General features: G+C 37.1%; 1 protein-coding gene across 2 annotated transcripts; it reads left to right on the top strand.

Moving 5' to 3' along the window:
- The first annotated feature begins 1,804 nt into the window (after positions 1 to 1,804).
- Positions 1,805 to 19,452, top strand: LOC310718661 (transmembrane channel-like protein 1). 2 transcript variants are annotated; one of them, XM_083527580.1, is made up of 20 exons: positions 1,805 to 2,341; positions 4,567 to 4,587; positions 5,034 to 5,385; positions 6,071 to 6,229; positions 6,546 to 6,636; positions 7,001 to 7,082; positions 7,682 to 7,788; positions 9,153 to 9,251; positions 9,384 to 9,526; positions 11,733 to 11,874; positions 11,971 to 12,165; positions 12,253 to 12,432; positions 13,350 to 13,493; positions 14,409 to 14,537; positions 15,536 to 15,603; positions 15,682 to 15,921; positions 16,432 to 16,557; positions 16,997 to 17,075; positions 17,328 to 17,466; positions 18,921 to 19,452. In XM_083527580.1, the coding sequence occupies exons 1-20, from the start codon at positions 2,197 to 2,199 to the stop codon at positions 19,127 to 19,129; spliced, it is 2,850 nt and encodes a 949-aa protein (XP_083383706.1). In that variant the 5' UTR covers positions 1,805 to 2,196; the 3' UTR covers positions 19,130 to 19,452. The 2 variants fall into 2 exon arrangements, with proteins under 2 accessions (XP_083383706.1, XP_083383707.1); XM_083527581.1 differs by having other exon boundaries at positions 17,328 to 17,457.
- Positions 19,453 to 20,107: the final 655 nt, after the last annotated feature.

Consider the following 20,107-nt stretch of genomic DNA (forward strand, 5'->3'; position numbering starts at 1 on the left):
GACAGTAAAGAGTTACAGTAGTCTAATCTAGAAGTAACAAAAGCAAGAACTAGTTTTTCTGCATCCTGTAACGACATCATATTTCTAATTTTAGCAATATTTCTAAGGTGAAAGAAGGCGATCCTGGTAATATTATTCACGTGAGCCTCAAAGGAAAGACTCGGGTCAATAATCACACCAAGGTCTTTGACAGCCGTACACGCTGAAACAGAAACACCATCCAGAGATGCTACGTAATCGGAAAGTTTGCTTCTAGCTGCATGTGGTCCTAGTAAAAGTACTTCCGTCTTATCTGAGTTTAGCAGAAGAAAGTTATCGAGCATCCACTGTCTAATGTCCTTTACAGATTTTTCAACATTGTTAAGCTGATCTCTTTTATCTGGCTTTGCTGAAATATACAGCTGTGTATCATCAGCATAGCAATGGAATCTAATACCATGTTTATGTATAATTTCTCCAAGAGGCAGCATATATAAAGAGAAAAGCAGAGGGCCTAAGACAGATCCTGGAGGAACACCAAACTTTACCTCAGAGAGTGTGGAGAACTCACCATTTACATCAACAAACTGATAGCGATCCGTCAAATAAGACCTGAGCCAAGAGAGAGCTGTTCCCTTTATTCCAACAATGTTCTCAAGTCTAGCAAGTAGTATAGTGTGATCAATGGTGTCAAAAGAAGTAAGGAGACAAAACCCTGATCAGAGGCCAATAACAGGTCATTTACCACCTTAACTAGCGCCGTCTCTGTGCTATGATGAGGCCGAAATCCTGACTGATACATTTCAAAAATGTTATTCATAAGTAGGTGTGAGCATAACTGCTGTGCTACAACCTTTTCTAAAATTTTGGATATGAAGGGGAGATTTGATATTGGTCTTAGGTTATGATTCTTTTCCAGTATTATATCTTCCCAAAGAGTCCCAGTTTGCTGTAGAACCAAAAGATCATGAGGTAGAGTCAGACCTGACTCAGGTTTTCCTTCCTGGGATGAGTTGAAACAAAGTTCAGGGATGGAGACAAGTCAGTGTGTTTAAGCCCAGATAAACCTGTGTCAACTTTCTAGATCATTCCTTAGTAGAAGTCCTTCTTTGGTTTTATTCCCAGCTCCTGATCATTCCACAGCATCAGTATCAGATTTCTTTTTTTTTCCAGCACTAGTCCCAGTCTCCGCAACTTTACCAGTGCCAGAATCAGGCTCAGAAGCTTCTCAGATGTCAGAGGCTCCTTAGGAGCACTGAACACAACTTCCTAACTGCTTCCCGGCATAAAAAATACTCTTGCACGGCCCAGTAAACATGTAAAATACAAACATAAATAATAAACTGCGCCTTAATGCTGTTTTTTGACATTTCTGAAACCGAAACCTTTTCAATAAGTTCTTCATGATGATACTGAAAAGATGTAGAGTCGCAAGGTTTACATTTCTGCTCACAACATGAAGATGATGTATTCATCATGCCAAAGAGTTGTTCTTTCTCAGATGTGATCACAAATTTGTGCATACATTATGTTTAGAAATGCACAGGTCATTTCTTAAAAAATAAGTAAAACATTTTTTATGAATGAATTAAATGTAATTTTTTCTGGTCACCTGTTTTGTTTTTTATAGAAAAGCCTTTATTTGTCACATATACATTATAGCACAGTGAAATTCATTCTTTACATATCCCAGCTGGCTCAGAAGCTGGGGGTCAGACATCCAGACACCCCTGGATCACAGAGGGTTAAGGGCCTTGCTCAAGGGCCCAAGAGTGGCAGCTTGGGGATACCAGGGCTTGAACCCCCAACCTTCCACTCAGTAACCTAACACCTTAACTACTGAGCTACCACTCTGTTTTAGGGCAAGCTTGCTTATACTAATAAGACTCACCATTTTGCCTACATAAAGTCCTTTCTTCACGCTAAATAAGTTAAAATAGATTCCTATTGGTGCAGCAGATCAATCATCTGACATGGCGTCCTGTATCACCTTGGGCATGTATTTCATCCTGAATAATTATCTGCCTCTTGTCTTCAAAAAAAGGGGGAGTCATAATTGTGCTGAATAATTAACAGGATGAAAAATTGAGCTGCTCTAGGGTTTCCAAGTGCTTATTGTTCCTGGATGTAGTCTCTCAATGGCTGCGAAAAATTAACTCGTCATGCTCCTTGCTCATCATCAGTCGATCACGGATTGGTCCACTTGTCCCCTCATACATGAAGACATACATGCATACATACATCCACTTGAACGAACGCGTCTCGTGGATTTTTCATTGTACTGGACCCACATACACACAGGTGGATAGGATACTAAAGACCAAAATGCCAAGGGAGAAGCAAATCACATTCAACCGTGAAGGTAAGTGTTTGCTTTTTATTGTTATTATTCTCGAGTTCTGCAGGATTAGTGAGTGTATGGGGAGCGCAGTCTGGTTCAGACACCCACATTGAATTTCTATTGAATATCAAATCAGGCTTGTACTTGAGTTCTAATAATGATTTGTCAAATGATTTTATGTAAGGTAAGCCAAAATTCAACCCAAGTATAGATACAGTACTTTTACAAGAGTAACAAATCTGGAAGCTCAAGGACAAAAGAGCCATGACTTTTATGAAGTTTAATAGAATTGCACTGTCTTCAGGAATGCCTTGAAAATTTGAAATGAACTAAGCTGGGTAGCCAATTATTACATTAAAAAAGGGATTTCAAAAGGATTTTGGTATCACTAGGTGGTATTAATAACTATACTGTATGTATGTATGAAAGTCTGTAGAAGCATAATTGAGCATCAGTTGATTCTGACCCGAGACCCATAAGATTTACTTTCCCGTTTGTACCTTCTGTTTGACACTTGTACATTTGCTATAACCTCTGCAGCATGCACGATTTGGTTACGTTGGACACAAAGAATACAAATGTACAAGCTTTGCCAAAAACCTGTAAAAAAAAAATATTGGGAGCCTTTGGGTGTGAGAACAAAAGCCAGATATGAGACAATAGACCAGAATTTATATAATTTACATCACCCTGTATTAACTATCTTGGAACATGATACCTTTTGCTTGAACCCACCCATTTGTCAAGTGAGCAGAAAAATGGGAGTGACGGGTGTTACCCAGGTGTGCCCTTTTAGATTGACTGTTTAATAATGCATAGCTCTGAATGTCAACTCTTGGTTTGAGCCTTGGGTTTCACTTGGACTTCACTTGTTAAAAACAAATAAATCAATCAAATAAATAAAAAATTAAATAAAAAAAGACAAACCAATATGAAGATAAGAAAGACATCAATGGGAGAAAGGATGATATATCAGTCAGAGCCTTTGTGCAAGCATTAAGCGTTGCCAATACAGCAAATTTAAATGTTCTGAAAAGAATCAAACCACTGGTTTTCTGAGAACCAGACATCGAACAGGTCTGGCAAGAAAAACAATGGCAGTTGATGAAATAAACAATGCGAGATAAAAAGCAACCCCCCAAAACAACATCCAGGGACATCAGTAAGAACCTCCACAATCTGATAGAGACCATACCAAAAGAAATGCCAAGATTAGCCATACAAGTTTTGAAATAAAGAAGATCATTTTTAAAAGTAATTGAAAGGTCAGAAGTGTAGGCATGTGGAGAAGAAAAGGATCTACTCATGATCCAAAACTGGTTCATCTAGCAGGGTGAAGGTGGTGCCAAGACTTTGGCTTGCATTGCTGCTCAAGAAATGTGATTACTAATTACAAATGATTTATGATGGAACCCTTATTGATGACGGTAGCAGAAGAATGAACTCAAACCTCTATACATCAAAACAATGACCTGGAATACACTATTAGCAACATTAGCAACAATAACATTATAAGGATTTCATCAGGAGGGAAAAGTAGAAGGTTTTAGATTGGACAAGTGAAGTTTACCAGACCTTCAATTCAAATAAGCAGCATTTCAACGGTTTGATCAGTTGGTGACTGACGATGCAGTTATTGGAAAGATCACTGGTTAAGATTTTGCTATTGTGATCAAAACTTTATAAGTTCAAATATAAGCATTGGCATCTTAACACTTTTGGGTGTTTGAGCAATGCCCTTAAACTTTAACTGCTTAATTGCAAGTCACTTTGGATAAGAATGTCTGCCAAATGCCACAAATGTAAATGCAAACAATACCAAATATGGTATTTATTGTCATTTACTAAAGCGATCTATTCCTATACATTTGCTAAGTTAAAAAATTGCCATTTTCTACACATTGTCTAACACACCTAGATGTAAGCATTGTTGGAAATAAGAGCTAATTCTGAATTTATACCTATTGAGCTAAAAAGCTTAAGGAAAATAGTTTAAAGTAGTCTTGCTTATTTTTTTTTAAATATTTTTCAGTAGGATCTTGCAGAGGCAGATTAGCTTTACTGACACTTTGACATTAATGCAACAATCGATGCCTTCATGATGAATAAAAATGTTATTCCAGAAACAGCTACAATGTGTAGCGTCTCACACAAATGATTAATACGAATGTCCTGGTGCATTCGCTTGTAATTAGTTATGTATGCCTAACTGTCGTTTGACTTTTTTCTCTTTTTTTTTTTTACAGTCAGCATTGATGTGGATGAAGGTAAGCCATGATATTTTAATTGATGACACATGATTAGAAATGTGTCCAAAAGTCAACTGCACTATATGGACAAAAATTATTGGCACACCTGGCATTTCCAACCATAAGGTGCACCTCCTCAAGCTGTTAAAAGTTGGAGGGACATAATTGTATTGGATATCATTGCCAGCTCCAAGACCACAAAGATATGATTTCAAAGGTTTGGAGTTTGTTGAAGATATTGAGTGGCCTGCTATAGACCTTTTAGATATATCTAGATATATATATAAAAATATATAAATAAAATATATCAAATATTTTTTTTATTTTCACCTTTATTTATTTATTTTTTAATTAAGTCTCTTTCACGCACATAATTGTTTCTTAATAACGGATAAATGTACAATTCTGATGAACAAAATACCTATAACTATAAATAACTATTTTTATTTTTATTTTTTTTGCAGAAGATCAAAATGACAGCATCTACTACGTCGAACTCAATGTGGACGGAAAGAAACAGCGAGAAGAGCTGGAAAAAAAGAAGAAAGAAAAAAAGAGTAAAGCGGAGAAGGGACAAGAGTTGAGGACACAGCACCAATCGAATTATCTTTGCAGCAACGAAAGGGACGGGATCAAGAGAAGAAAAGAGAGGGAGGAGATTCCCCGGGAAAGAAAGAAAAGCAGTAAGATCAGGAGGACCAAGAAACAGCAGGAGTTCGAAAAAAAAGAAAGAGCAAAGAAAGAGGAAAAGAAGATGGAAAAAAATGAGAAAAAGGATAGACCAAAGTTCAAAAAGAGAAGGATAATAGCAACAAGGTAAGGTTTAGATGTAAAGCTAATAAATGTAAATAAAATACTGTTCATCTTCGTTTGCAGATGCGTTATATAAATGGTAGTTTGTGGACACCTGACTAATAATATTGGCCCTTTTTGAACATCCTATTCCATATTTAGTCCACATTTGCTGTTAGAATAATCTGGGAAGATGTTCCACTAGATTTTGGAGTGAGTTGTGATTTCAGCCACAAAGACATGTAGGTGAGGAGGCCTCAGAATTCTCATTTATTCCAAAGGTGTTCAATAGGTTTGAGGTTAGATCTCTACAACAGGCCACTCAATATCCTCCACACAGTCATGCCCATGTGAAGCAGATCTTCATGGAGCAGGCTTTGTGCACAGGGACATTGCTAGAACAGGTTTGGGTCAAGTAAAGGGACAATTTCATGCTACAACATCCAAAGAAATCCTATGCAAATGTGTCCGTCCAACTTTGTGTTCAAATCTAATGAACAGTTTATTGTGGTTCAAGTTGTACATACACACAAACACACATTTGTACATAGGGGCAATTTCATGTGTTTTTGAGTTGTGGAAGGAAACTGGAGAACCCAGATGAAACCCATGCAAACGCAGAAAGAACATGTGGTACATGTTTTTATCTACATACAGACGGTAACTTGTGTTATGTTTTATTTTATCTGTCTTTGATGTTTTTCCTTAGTTCTGATGGCAGCTCTTCATCCGATGAAGAGTTCGACGTGGACTCGCTGAGTGAGGAGGGGATGGAGAAACTGATGAAAACCATAGACAGGAAGAAGAGGCGCATCACCACGCTGAGAGCCAAACCTTGGTCAATGGACAAGAAACTGGCTGTACTCAGGTTCATCACATACTATGGACACAAATATGGCTGCATCCTGAGCCAATGCGGATTTCATGCATCCTCGGGTTTTGTTGGCAAAACACACACTCATTATGCTATGCTGGGCTATGTGAGGGGGTAACACTAACACACCCACACTTTTTTCTGACTCATGTACAATAAGCTAAATAATATATACACAATCACAAACCCTATACTAAAATGTAGTGATTATAGGGTTATTTTCCGACACCTATAATTAGCGACCTAAATGATTGCAAAAAACAAAAAAAACTCACATTGAACTATTCTTTTATCCTTTCTTGCGACACAGGAAGGCGCAAGCGTTTATAGAGAAGTATGAGGAGCATATAGGAAAAGGAGAAGGGAGGAAACTCTATGCTTGCAAAGTCATGATTTCGAGGGTCGGTAGAAATGATCTCAATTTTAATACTTTTCTTTTTCAAATATATATACACACTATTGGACAAAGGTTTTTGGACACCTGACTATAAGATTTTTTTTCCACATTTAGTCCCCATTTGCAGTTATAACAAACTTTAATCCTCTGGGAAGATGTTCCACTGGATTTTAGAATGTGTGGAGATTTGTGTGTACACTTGTGTGCCTCCAACCCTTATGGTAACCGTTTTGAGAAGAACCACATAGTACTAGAAAAATCAGCTGTCCCAATACTTTTGTCTATATATAACGCATTTACATTGCTATGTTTCCTAATGGAGTTGTTTTGTGGTGTTACATGGAACACGGGACTGCTGCGACCCTCAGATATGGGTCAAGTTTCAAAGAAGTTTCAAGAACTTTAAGGCAGCCTGTGTTCTATGGGAGATGAAGATCAAGAAAATTGAAAGTACGCTCGACCTGTGCTCTCCTGCTCATTCCTTTTTACTCCTGAGAAATTACCTCAGTCAAAAAGTTTTTAAAGAACTCAATAAAAGAGGTCGACTGGTTCACTGTTTATGTCGATTAATTGGCATCTATAGTTGATTGTTGAAACTATCAGCAAAAATCCGTACCGATAGTTTTTCTGGGTTGCGATATACAGTACGAGAGCGCCCTCTAGAGGCCGCGTGCTGTTTACATTCATTTTGGATGTGACTGTTCATTAGTTTACAGTGTTTTATTTTGTATGCATCTTTTATTTCCCTCAATATTAATTAATATATTATTTATTTCATTTAGCACAATTTCATGATTCAGTAAATTGTTATTTTTATTTTTATTGTAAGTTCATTACTATTTTACATGGAGTGTTATTATTATTTTTTTTTTTATCCAGCATCCATTTTAAAATCGTTTAGCGGCAAGTTCGATCCAACCTAGCTATTGATAAAATTGGTTGACCTCTACTCAATAATGAGTTTATTCACAATGAAAGACTTTTTGGCTAAATTTAGACCATTGTGACCTGTGAATCTTCCCAGATAATGTAATTGTGTTCTCCGTCAGGTCATTTTGGCTCTTCAGTGGCATCCTACTTCATATTGCTGCGATGGATGTTTGGCATAAATCTAATTTCCTTTGGCCTGTCGTTTGGGCTTGTTATGATTCCTGAGGTAAGGAACATGTTGGCTTTGTATTCCATTTGATCCATTTGCTAGCTAAGTTACTTTTTAACATCTGATCCCAAATAAGGTGTAGGGGCATCTTTTCAGTAGCTGGGGGGCCCCCAGACCTAAATGTACCCCAATGCTTTTGCAGAGTTTTCCATAAACTCAAACCTGCTGAGAAGAACTATGGCTTTCATATTGCATCGACAGATAAAAAGAATCTGAAGCAACACAACGCCAAATATTTTAGTATTCTCATACTATTCACAACACCAAAGCAAAGTATCCACATTGGCCACTGGCCAAATACAAAGACTTGCCATCTCCCTGAATACTTAATAATGGTTGGAATGTACAGTATTTTAAGCACCATTTTCTGAAAGTTAACCCATTATCTTTCATCCCAAAAGTCATCCCAAAAGTATTTTGGGTCATCCGAAACTCCCTAAAACTATTACTTCCCCAATGCCCCAATGAAAATAATAGGAACATTGTAGCCATAATAAATCATAGTTTGTATTACAAGATACTTTGCTTAATCCACTCAGTTTCTGTGAAAATCTCTAATGTTACTTTCAGCACATTGATCTATTAATAGAACGATATGAGTCAAACACTGATTAATATCTATTTAAATGGTGATTAATAATGATTATAAGCCAAAAACTACTTAAAACAAATTGCGCAAATAAAACCACAGGTGTAAGTTAGAGCCTAGAGATTCTTAAGTACAGTAAGGAATTACATTTACATTTCATGTCTATCAGTGGTCATTAATCACTTCTCAGTATTTTTAAGGTATTTCCAAGGATAGATAGATAGATAGATAGATAGATAGATAGATAGATAGATAGATAGATAGATAGATAGATAGATAGATAGATAGATAGATAGATAGATAGATAGATATTTTTATGAAAAATATGGAAGGTTGGGTAATGAAACAATTTATATTAGGATGTTCAACAACCTCAATGGATGGACCCTTATATTATATTTATAACGAAAGAGTTATGCCGGGTCTAGAGACAAGACATCTACTCAGAGTTTCACAAAAGCCAACCAAACAATCCGTGATAAAACGTTCTACACACATCAAGGGAAAGAAAATCACATGGGGTTTGGAATTACCATGTGCCGCAACATCACGAGTGTAAATGAATGACCCGACAATGTAAGCGATTATTACTATGTTTATAGAAATGAAAGTTATCAGAAGTTAAAATCGAGGATAAAAAACGGATGCCATGCTATATCTGGGTGTTGGCTTCCAAAACCAAAATTCACATTTCTGTATTATTTAGTAGAGACCTATATAAAAGGTTGTAATCAACTGTATAATAAATCTCTAGGCCATAATCTCTCTACAGGCATTACTTGGGAAGCCCTTTGGGAGTATACCCAGGAAGACAGTCTCCAAAGAAGAAGAACCCACTGCTATGAACCTCGAAGTCCTATGGGACGTTTCGGTCAGCTATTTTTTTTGTTGTTGTCAATTTTGTGCACTCTTGCGCTGTGTAACCATAATGATCATGAATAGCTCATTAGCATAATCTTAAACCAACCCACTTACATTGTGTTTGTTGTTTTGTTTTTTACAGGGTTACCTTAAGTATACCGTCTTGTTTATTGGCTACTACAATGACCAGAGGACAATTGGCTGGATCAAGTTTCGAATGCCCTTGTGCTACTTTTTGGTTGGGCTGACCAGTGTGGCTTACGGTTACCTGGTGATCGTGAAAGCGTAAGTTTGAGTCATTATTTCCTTTTTTTTTTACATCGTATATCCATACTATTCTTTGTTCGAAAGCATAAATCCAAGACCGAAGAAATATGTGCGTGTTTGTATATTACATTACGTTTGCATAATACATATTTGGGCTGTAAAAAATGTATGCAAATTCATTAGTCATTAGTTCTTTTTTTATACAGATATAAGAAATAATAATAATAATAATAATAATAATAATAATAAAAATAATAATAATAAACTCCACCGGAAAATGATTTTTAATCACTAAACATTTGTTTTACTGATACTGAAGTCTCAAATCAAGCACCAAAATCTGCTATGATGTACACATCTGGCACTTAAAACCGTCTGTGTGGAAACATAGCAGAAGCTTTGTTTGGTGTCCTGATGATTTATGTGAATTAAAACACCGCAATTACTGTAAAACATTTACAAGAATATTCTGTCCTCATGCTCTATGTTTAGTTTGGTTTTACTAATAATAAACATACCTGTATATTTGCATAAAGCATCCAGATTTGCCCATGGCCATGCCCAGAGTATTTAAAACTTGAAAAGTCTGTACATTAAAAAATGTATTCAGACCCAATGCAGCAACACATGAAAACTAGATCAGGTGCCTCCCTTTTCTCTTGATTGTTGCTGAGATGTTTCTACACCATGACTGGAGACCACCTGTGGAAAAATCTATTGATTGGATATGATTTGAAAAGGAACAGACCTCTCTATAGGCCTCACAGTTCACAATGCATATCAGGGCAAAAACCAAGCCATGAGGTCAAAGAAACTGGAAGCAGAGCTCAGAGACTGGATGGGTGCAAAGCACAGATCTTGGAGAAGGCTACAAAAAAAAATGCTGCACAGAAGATTCCTAAGAGCACAGTGGCCTCCATAACTCTCAAATAGAAGAAGTTTGGAAGAACCATGACTCTTCTAATAAATGAGTAATCAGGGGAGAAGGGCCTTAGTAAGAAAGGTGACCCAATGGTCACTCTCCCTAAATTTCGGAGATCCTGTGTAGAGATAGGACAAAGTTCCAGAAGGAGAACCATCACTGAAATGGACATTCGGTGCAACCCAGATAAGGATGGGTTCCCTCTTGAGTTTGGTTCCTCTGAAGTTTTCTTCCTTATGCCATCTCGGGGAGTTTTTTGCACACCACAGTCGCTGGTGATAATGTGTAAAGCTGCTTTGAAACAATGTTCATTGTTAAAAGCACTATACAAATAAAAATAAATTGAATTGAATTGACTGAAGCCCTCCAACAATCTAGGCTTTATGGCAGAGTGACTAGATGAAAGAGACTCCTGAGTGCAAAAACCATGAAAGCCCACTTGGAGTTTGCCAACAGGCAACTGAAAGAGTCTCACGCTGTGGGGAACAAAATTGACAAAACAGTTTGTCCTCAATTCGAAATCAACCACTGCTCATGAACTGCCCAAAACCATCCCAACAGTAAGCATGGTGGCATAGCGTTTTTTTCAGCGCAGTGGCTTGGCAATTGTTCGGAGAAAAGCCGAACGGAGCTAAGTTGAGAGATATTATCAATAAAATCCTGTACCACAGCACTTAGAACCTCAGTCTGGGTCGAAGGTCCACCATCCTACATGACAACAACGTTAAGCACACAGCCAAGACAACACAGGAATGGTATAGGGACAACTCTTAGTGAAAGTCCTAGAATGGCCCAGCCAGAGCCCTGGCTTGAAGCCTTTTGAGCATCTCTGGAGAGACCAGAACATCTGTCCACCAACGGTCCCCATCTTGAGAGGATTTGCACTGAAGAATAGCAGAAAATCCCCCAATCCAGGTGGGCAAAGCTTGTTGTGTCAAACCCAAAAAGACTCAAGGCTGTAATTTCTGCCAATGATGCTTCAAATAACTACGGAGTAAAGGGTCTGAATACTGTAATGTACATGTGAAATATATTCTTTGTTTTTTATTAATTTACAGACATTTCTAGAATTCTGTTTTCACTTTCTCATTATAGGGTAGTGAGTGTATGATGAATGAGAAAAAAAATTTTTTGGCCACTAAATAAATTTTTTTTTACACCAATTTTTGTACAATTGTCTGTTAACACATTGTTCATCTGGAAGGCTAGCACCAAGCCAACCAAGGTTACTTACTCCACTTTTACAAAAATAGTATATTGCACCAACTGGTGGTCAATTTTTCCTAAAACATTTGTCCACAGCATGGCCTACAATGCAGGGCAAGAAAGTGGAGATGACAACAACTATAAATACAGCTTGAGAATATTCACTGGCTGGGATTACCTGATCGGAAACCCGGAGGCGGCTGACAGCAAGTTTGCCTCCAATACCATGACCTTTAAGGTGTGTGTGTGTGTGTGTGTGTGTGTGTGTGTGTGTGTGTGTGTGTGTGTGTGTGAGAGAACCTCAAATGTCTTTGCAAATGTTTTTTCTCAAAAGGAAATCATTGTGGACGAGAAGAATTTCAGAAAAATGCCAAATTTCAGAAAGCTGGTAATACTCCGCATCTTGTCCAACATCCTGGTCATCATCATCCTGGTAGGAAGTGGCTATCTGATCTATTTTGTGGTGCGCAGGTCTGGAAAATTCTTCAAGCTTGGGATGGACAATTTCAGTTGGTGGGAAAGAAATGAAGTAAGAAAATATAAAGTTTGGACATAAAATCTCAAATATGGCCTAAAATTGTGCATATATTTTAACATACTTTTTTTTTGTGGTCAGGTGAACGTGGTGATGTCAATGTTGAGCACCTTCGGTCCGATGATGTTTGATGCGATAAGTTATTTGGAGCTTTATCACCCACGTATTAACATGCGCTGGCAGATGGGCCGTGTCTTTGCCCTTTACACGGGCAACCTTTACAGCTTTCTCATCGGCATCATTGACCAGATCAACATCTCTGTGAGTCAGGGGAGCAATTTCTGCTTTTGGTTTATTTGAGTGTTATCTGCATAAAATCTTGAATTGATTGAAACGAGATCATGAGCACATCAAAAATAATGTTGTCTCGGTCTCAGGTGTATTGGGTGCATTGTGAGCTTTATGCATCTACACATGATGAGATGTCTTTACATGGGTTGGATGTTTGTGGAAGATCTTGAGTGGCCTGCTAGAGAGCACTGATTTCAACCATATTGAACCTTTAACAGTTCCTGACTTTACTAACACCCTTGAGTCGAATAAGCCCAAATCTCCACAAGCAGACTCCAAAATCTAGTGGAACATCTTCCCAGAAGAGTGGAAGTAAATGATACGATAGGTGAATATATTCCATATATTCATCTATGAAACAACAACTAGCGGTTTCAATTTAACATTTAAAGTATCTTCATTTTCTTTTTTATAATCTCAAATGCCAGTATGCAAGATTTGATGATTGAAATATCAAAACATTATTTATACATTTGTAACTGCAGGTTAAGGTATTACATGTCTCTTTGAGCTGCATTAAACTATTAGACTATACAAAACAATGATGCACAATTTGAATGTTCTTTGAACAAAATGGCTTTATAATGGTAAGAAAAAAAATGCCCATAAAAGGTTATATTCAATTTAAACATATTGAAAAAGATTAAACTCTGGAATTGCTGTGAACTGACTACCACGCAATAATATGAAGAATATCAAACATTTTAGGTGTCAGCTGTCCATGGTAGTCCATTACAGCTTTATTTGTCAATGCTGCCAAATGGTCATGAAATAAACCAGATAATCCTTTACTAGGGGTCATGTGAGGAGGTTATTCAGCCTTCAACATTGTTCATTTTATGGTCTTTTGGTCATGGCGGGTATTTGTTTGTTTGCTTATTTATCAGAGGGGTGCAGAAGAGCAAACAAAGCATAACCTGACCATATGGGAGGCGGCCATGTATAACAAGTCCTTAGCAGAAAATACAACTTTCATAATCAATCCTGCAGATGTTCCCAGAGGGCCTTGCTGGGAGACCTTGGTGGGACAGGTATGTCTGTTTTAAAGTCGAAATTAAAAAAGTGGTGGATGAAGTACACAAACCATGTGCTTAGGTTAAAGTAGAGATACTTTACTCCAGTAAAAGTAAAAGTGCTCCCTTCAAACTTTCTTCTTCTTTCGGCTTTCCACACCCCCGTCCTCTACATCTGCCTCTGTCACACCAACTACCTGCATGTCTTCCCTCACCACATCCAAACATCCTCCCTGGTCTTTCTCTTTTCCTCCTTTCTGGTGGCTCCATTCTCAGCATTCTCCCACTGATTTACCCCATGTCCCTAGCTCTGCACATGTCCAAACCATCTCGAGCTCACCTCCCTCACCTTGTCTCCAAAATGTCCTACATGCACTGTCCCTCTAATAAACTCAATTCTAATCTTGTCCATCCTCGTTTCTCCCTAAGGAAACCTTAACATCTTCAAACAAAATTGTTCGCCTTCAAATGCACTTTAAGTATCCAAAATACTATTAATTATTATGATCTTATTATCATTTTTTGTCATAACACTCATAATCAACATTAAAAAACTCTAATGTTACTCTTAGCAAATCAATATATTAATAGAATGATATTAATGAGCCAAACACTGACTGAAATTCATTCAAATGATCATGAACCCAAAATAAAGCCAGGGGTGTTATGGCAAAATGTAGTTGAGTAAAAAGTATGATATTTGACTTTGAAATGAAGCGAAGTAATTTGTTACTTTTGAAGTAATTTGTTACTAAGGAAAAGTCTCCCCAAATGGAAATACTTCAGCAAATTAACTTTAAAAGCTACTTCAGTACAGTAACAAATTACTTTTACTTCATTACTGTCTATCCACCACTGGATTTAAACATCTGTATAATCCAGAAATAGTCTATTAAGTCGCTTTCTTTATCACTCTCATTTGCTCTATCCTAGGAATTTGTACGCATGCTGTTAACAGATACCGTGACTTTTTACTCTGTGATGGTGATCAACGACTTTGCCCGAGCAGTCTTTCTTCGATACGTCAACCCCATCTGGTGCTGGGACCTGGAGTACACCTTTGTAAGTGTTACAAAGTGGCCAAACATCTATAATAAACATTAGAAGTAAAAAAAAAAAGAATCACTGAAATATTCACATGTACCAATGCAGTCATAAATAATCAATAAACAATGATATGAGTGATTAAATAATAAACCATGACAAGCCGTGATGCAATGGGAACACGATCAGGGGCAGAATGGTGGGATTGTTTTCCATTTACCATCCATTTTCCATTAATAAGTCCAAGTCTTCTGCTTATTTTTATACAACAATTTACCAAATAATGGCAATCAATGACGCTGTCACCGGTTCACAACTGTTCCTTCCTTGGACCACTTTTGATAGATTCTGACCACTGCAAACACCCCACAAGAGCTGTAGTTTTGGAGACCCAGTCATCTAGCCGTCACAATTTGGCTCTTGTTAACTTCAATCCTTACGCTCACCCATTTTTTCCGCTTCTAATGCATCAACTTCGAGAACAAAATGGATCCCACTTTATGTTTTGGATCCCACTTCATGTAGAGTTTGGACATTATAACTCTTTGAGTGTTTGAAGGGTCTGGCATGGAGAAGCTGGTGTTGGATCTGTGATGATCTCAAATGTTGAACTATTTTGAGTTGCTCAGTAGCTCCTGGTTCCATAACGTCAACTGACTGGGAAAGACTGTAAAAAAGACATTACTAATAATCTCTCACTCTGGTACTCATGGTAGTCCTTACGCTCATTGTAGTTTTGTATTGTTTTTAAGATTTATAATCACATTCTTGATATCACCCAAATGAGGATGGGTTCACCTTTTGAGTCTGGTTCCTCATAAGGTTTCTTCCTCATAACATCTACCCATCAAAAATAATAGTTAATTGTATAGAAATTGTTTATAGAAAATCTATTTGACCATATTCAAGAACATCTGTTTGAGACTAAAATGCAGCTCTGTTTGTTATCCTAATGTGATCACCTGTATATATATTCCCTGTATCCTACTTAAGCACAAGGTTGTTCCTCTTTGCAGCCATGCTATTCCGAGTTTGATCTGAGCGGAAATGCTCTGAGCCTCATATTCAACCAAGGAATGATCTGGTAAGAAAATCTTTGTTATTAAAACTTTCTATGTGTAAAAGCTCTTTCTTTTTTGAAAGCATCGTGTGCGTTTTTCAGGATTGGGACATTCTTCGCCCCCTGTCTTCCTGCAATCAACCTGCTCAGACTGCAGACATTCATGTACCTCCAAGCCTGGGCCGTGTTGTGCTGCAACATCCCTCCCGTGCGCATCTTCAAGGCCTCACGTTCAAGCAACTTCTACATGACCGTTCTGCTGGTCATCCTCTTCCTCTCCACAATGCCCCTAGTCTTCAGCCTCGTCTCCATGCGCCCATCTTTTGACTGCGGGCCATTCAGGTGCTCAAAGATCAACGCAACCTTCAGTATGACTCAAAAAGTCTTAAGGCCATATTTAGTTCAGTCGCTTTAATGTAGTATATGATGGACAGCTGAGTCTTCAGAAGAAAACAAATAAGAACAGAAATTCTCTAGCACAGTGTGCATATAGCCACTTATATAATCTACCACTAGGGTGCGCCAAAATGCAGTGCTCAATTATTATACTCTACACACACGTCATCATTTTCAAAGGATTTTTAAACAAATTTTAAAAACACTAACAATGTGAAAGAAGAATCTAAACACTAGATATATGTGACTGAAGACTCTGGAACACACACACACACACACACACACACACACACACACACACACACACACACACACACACACCATTTTGTATCTCCAACTTTGTGCTAACAGATGTGTCAATATATTGTATAAAACACAGTATTTTTCAAAATACAAACTTTATTTTAAAACCTAAAAAAATAGTCAAACTTGGCTGTAACACTTTTTATATTTCAGTGGCAAAGACCACTTTTACGATGTGGTCCCCGAGACGCTGGAACTGGATTTTCCATACTGGTTAAAAAAAGTGGTCAACCTCATCTTAAACCCGGGATTGGTCCTGCCTTTCATACTGCTTTTGGTGTAAGCGCCGGTGTTGAGACATATCAGTGATTAATGATATAAAACCAGAAAAAGCACAATATAGATATATTTAAACAATGCAATAAAGTTTGAAGTAAAAGTTTGATCACCTCTAGTAATATGATTTTCTTTTAGTGAAATAATAATTTTTTGACAATTTTTTTGTACTGGTAAGAAAGAAAAAAACGGTTACAAAAAGCGAATTTTTAGAAAAGCGGCACAACAAATTTTATTTGACCAGGGGTGGCAAAACTTTTGCACAGAACTGTAAAATTATTAAAATTTTTTGCTATTAAAAAAACCTGGAGATAACATTATAATAAAACATAAGACACTTCAAAATGTTGTAGTAATATTAGAAAAATAAACTTTTTTTTAATTCATAGAAAGAAAAAAAATGAAATACTTAAACATTTTTATTTTTGTTTGTTTGTTTCAGCCTCATCATTTATTACTTATATAAAATCTCTAAGAACTACAAGCAGGCCAACAGTCACCTGAGAAAGAAAATGCGGAATGTAAGTTATATGAGTACTGATTTTGGCCAGAAAATAAGTTCAGTGTGACTCATACAACCATTTTAGTCCGAATTGTAGAAAAAACACATCACAAACTATGGTTTGGTAGCATTTGTATTCTTGCTGCTATTTTTTTTATCCACTTCATTGCTCTATGTTCAAATCTTTTTGTCTTTTTATCCTGTAGCTATAATTTTTTCCCTGCTATTTATTGTGTTTTTTGTGTTGGATTTCTTAAAAAAATTAATACAGCAAGGTGAGGAGAATATAAAGCGGACCAGACTTACAATAAAGAAAGCGACTGAATATATGGAGAACGCCAAAAAAATGGCCTCCACAGAACAACCGGACATGCAGGGAAACAATTCGTTACCTTCAGATGGTATGGACAGTGAGTGTGAACTTTTCTTTGCTGTGCTGGAGTTCTGGGCCATTGCTTAAGCCAGTGGAATTTAGTTTGAACTGATTGGTATTGAATATTATTGTAGTACTCTTGAAGTATTACTTCTACTATTATTAGTTCTACTATTACTTCTACTACTACTGCGATGACTACTAATACTTCTACTAACACTAAAAAACATTCTGTTACAAATTCAATTCTTAAAAAGTTGGGACATTGTGTAAAATGTAAATCGAGTGCAATGATTTGCAAATTTGCAAATTTTAAGTGTCTACAAATTGTGAAATAATTTTAGAATAATGTTTCTCAACACCAAATTGCAAAACAAATGAATATCTTGTCATCTACAGTATATAATATCATCAAACGTTATCATCAAAAGAATCTAAAGAAATCTCTGTGCAGAGGGGACAAGGACGAAAATCAATACCGGATGCCTGTGATCTTCGAGGTCCTCAGGCTACACTGTGTTTAAAACACCTCCAGAAATCATTGTCTGTGAACACAGTTTTCCATGTTATCCACAAATGCATGTTAAATCTCTATCATCTAAAGAAGAAGGCATGCGAGAACATGATCCAGAAATGTTGCCAACCTATCTGGGCCAAAGCACTTTTCAAATGTACTGAGGAAAAGTGGAAAACTTTTCTGTGGTCAGATGAATAAAAATGTTTATTTCACCATGTCCTCCGGACTAAAGAGGATAGGGATCATCTGGCTTGTTAGCAGCACTCAGTTTTAAAAAGCTGCATATCTGATGTATCTGTGGAATGGGCAGCTGGCACATTTGGAAAGGCTTCATCAATTCTGCATGGTATATACATGTTTTAGATCATGAATTCTTCCATCCAGAAAATGTCTATTTCAGGGAAGGTTTTGCGTATTTGAGCAAGACCGATAAATGCATACTGCATCTATTACAATAGCAGGAGTCTGGGTGCAGAACTGGTCTGCCTGCAGTCTAGACCTTTCACATATTGAAAACATTTGGCCCATCATGAAACAAAAAAACACAAAAATGGACACCCAGAACGGTTGAGTAGCTAAAATCCTGTATCAGACACATATACGGCAACATTCCTCCCCCAAAACTACAGCAAATTCTGTATACAGACAGCAGATGTGATGCTACATGTCCCAACTTTTTTAAGACTCGCTGCAGCCATCAAATTTAAAATGACTTTATTTTTTTCCTTAAAATGGTATATAATCTTAGTCCAAATATTTACATATTTATTTATGGGTTTTTTCTTTATTGCGAATAGAATATGGATTTATGAGATTTGCAAATTATTGCATTCTGTTTTTATTTACAATTTGCACAATGTCCAAACAAATCATCAAATACATGACATGCCTAAAACACGTTACATTTAAGATTAACAAGAAAATGGACTTCAGCTGACTCACATTATCTGTCTTTCTTTTCCCTCTTTCTCCAGAAAAAGACAAAAGCATTATCAACGAACAAAGTTCTTGCTCACCACCTCCACCTCCTCCTCCTACTGCTCCTCCTCCTCCCCCACCACATATTCATAATTCAGGTCAAGGATTAAGCTTTAATCTGTCTCGCAGACCTGTTTACACTCGACCCCCTGCACCCCGGTCGTACCTCCTGCACGGGCAACTACCTGGAGTTCCACCACATTAAAGCCACATGCTCAAACTGGTCATGTCAGATACTACAATATTAGATTTCCTCATGTCTCTTTCTAAATTTTATCTAATGCAAAATCAGTTCTTTGACTTGCTCAACATGATTTCTGTAATGTTTCTTTAAGTTTTATGGAAAGAAATTCAGGTCTGAAGCAAACACCGGGTGGAGGTTTGATGGTCACTTGATTAAAGTAAAATGTAACGTTGTGCTCACACTCGGATAAAATGTGAATTTTCTTGGAAGCTCAGTTGATTCATTCATGTTGAGTTTAGATTTTTTACAACATAATAACAATATAGATTTTATTCAAGCATCATTTTGTTAAACGGCACTGAGAATGGACTAAGGATACAGGTGAAGAGCACATCAATTTTTTTTTATGTTTTAATTGTTAATTATATCAACAAAATGTCAGGGATTTTGTACGATCAAAGTCATGTGTATGATTAACCAAGTTTATACCAAGCAGGTGTCACTGATCATAAATCTTATATGTAAGTTGAAACACAGTCATTAACTGGATCTCAGTCCAGTCTTGTGCTGCCCATACAAGTCCAATCAGTGGAAGCCTCACCTTACAGGACTTGGAACCACTGCTAATAACTATAATAATACCTACTGTTGAGAAATTTGTAAAAAAAAATCTACATTTTTGCTTTTAATGCACTTAAACCAAACTGTGCAGCTTACGGTACACTATATACATAGTATACTACATGGACTTTATATGGTTTGTGGACACCTGACCATAAGATTCGAATGTGCTTTTTGAACATTTCATTCCACATTTAGTCTCAATTTGGTGTTGTCTAATCTTCTGGAACGATGTTCTTTGTTTTAGAGTGTGTTTGTAGAGATTTGTACTGATGTAGGTTAGGTGAGGAGGCTTGGTGTGCAGTCAGCATTCCAATTCATCTCAAAGGTTTTCAATAGGGTTGAAGTCAGGGCTCTATAGTAGGTAACCACATATGG

This window comes from Silurus aristotelis (genome assembly GCF_946808225.1).
Source record: "Silurus aristotelis genome assembly, chromosome: 23".
In the NCBI taxonomy this organism is placed as follows: domain Eukaryota; kingdom Metazoa; phylum Chordata; class Actinopteri; order Siluriformes; family Siluridae; genus Silurus; species Silurus aristotelis.

Coding starts and splice junctions, on each gene's coding strand:
- LOC310718661 (XM_083527580.1), top strand. CDS start 2,197: ATGAAGACATACATGCATACATACATCCACTTGAACGAACGCGTCTCG. Junction 4,588..5,033: donor CAGCATTGATGTGGATGAAG/GTAAGCCATGAT, acceptor TTTTTTTTGCAG/AAGATCAAAATGACAGCATC. Junction 7,789..9,152: donor GGCTTGTTATGATTCCTGAG/GTAAGGAACATG, acceptor ATCTCTCTACAG/GCATTACTTGGGAAGCCCTT.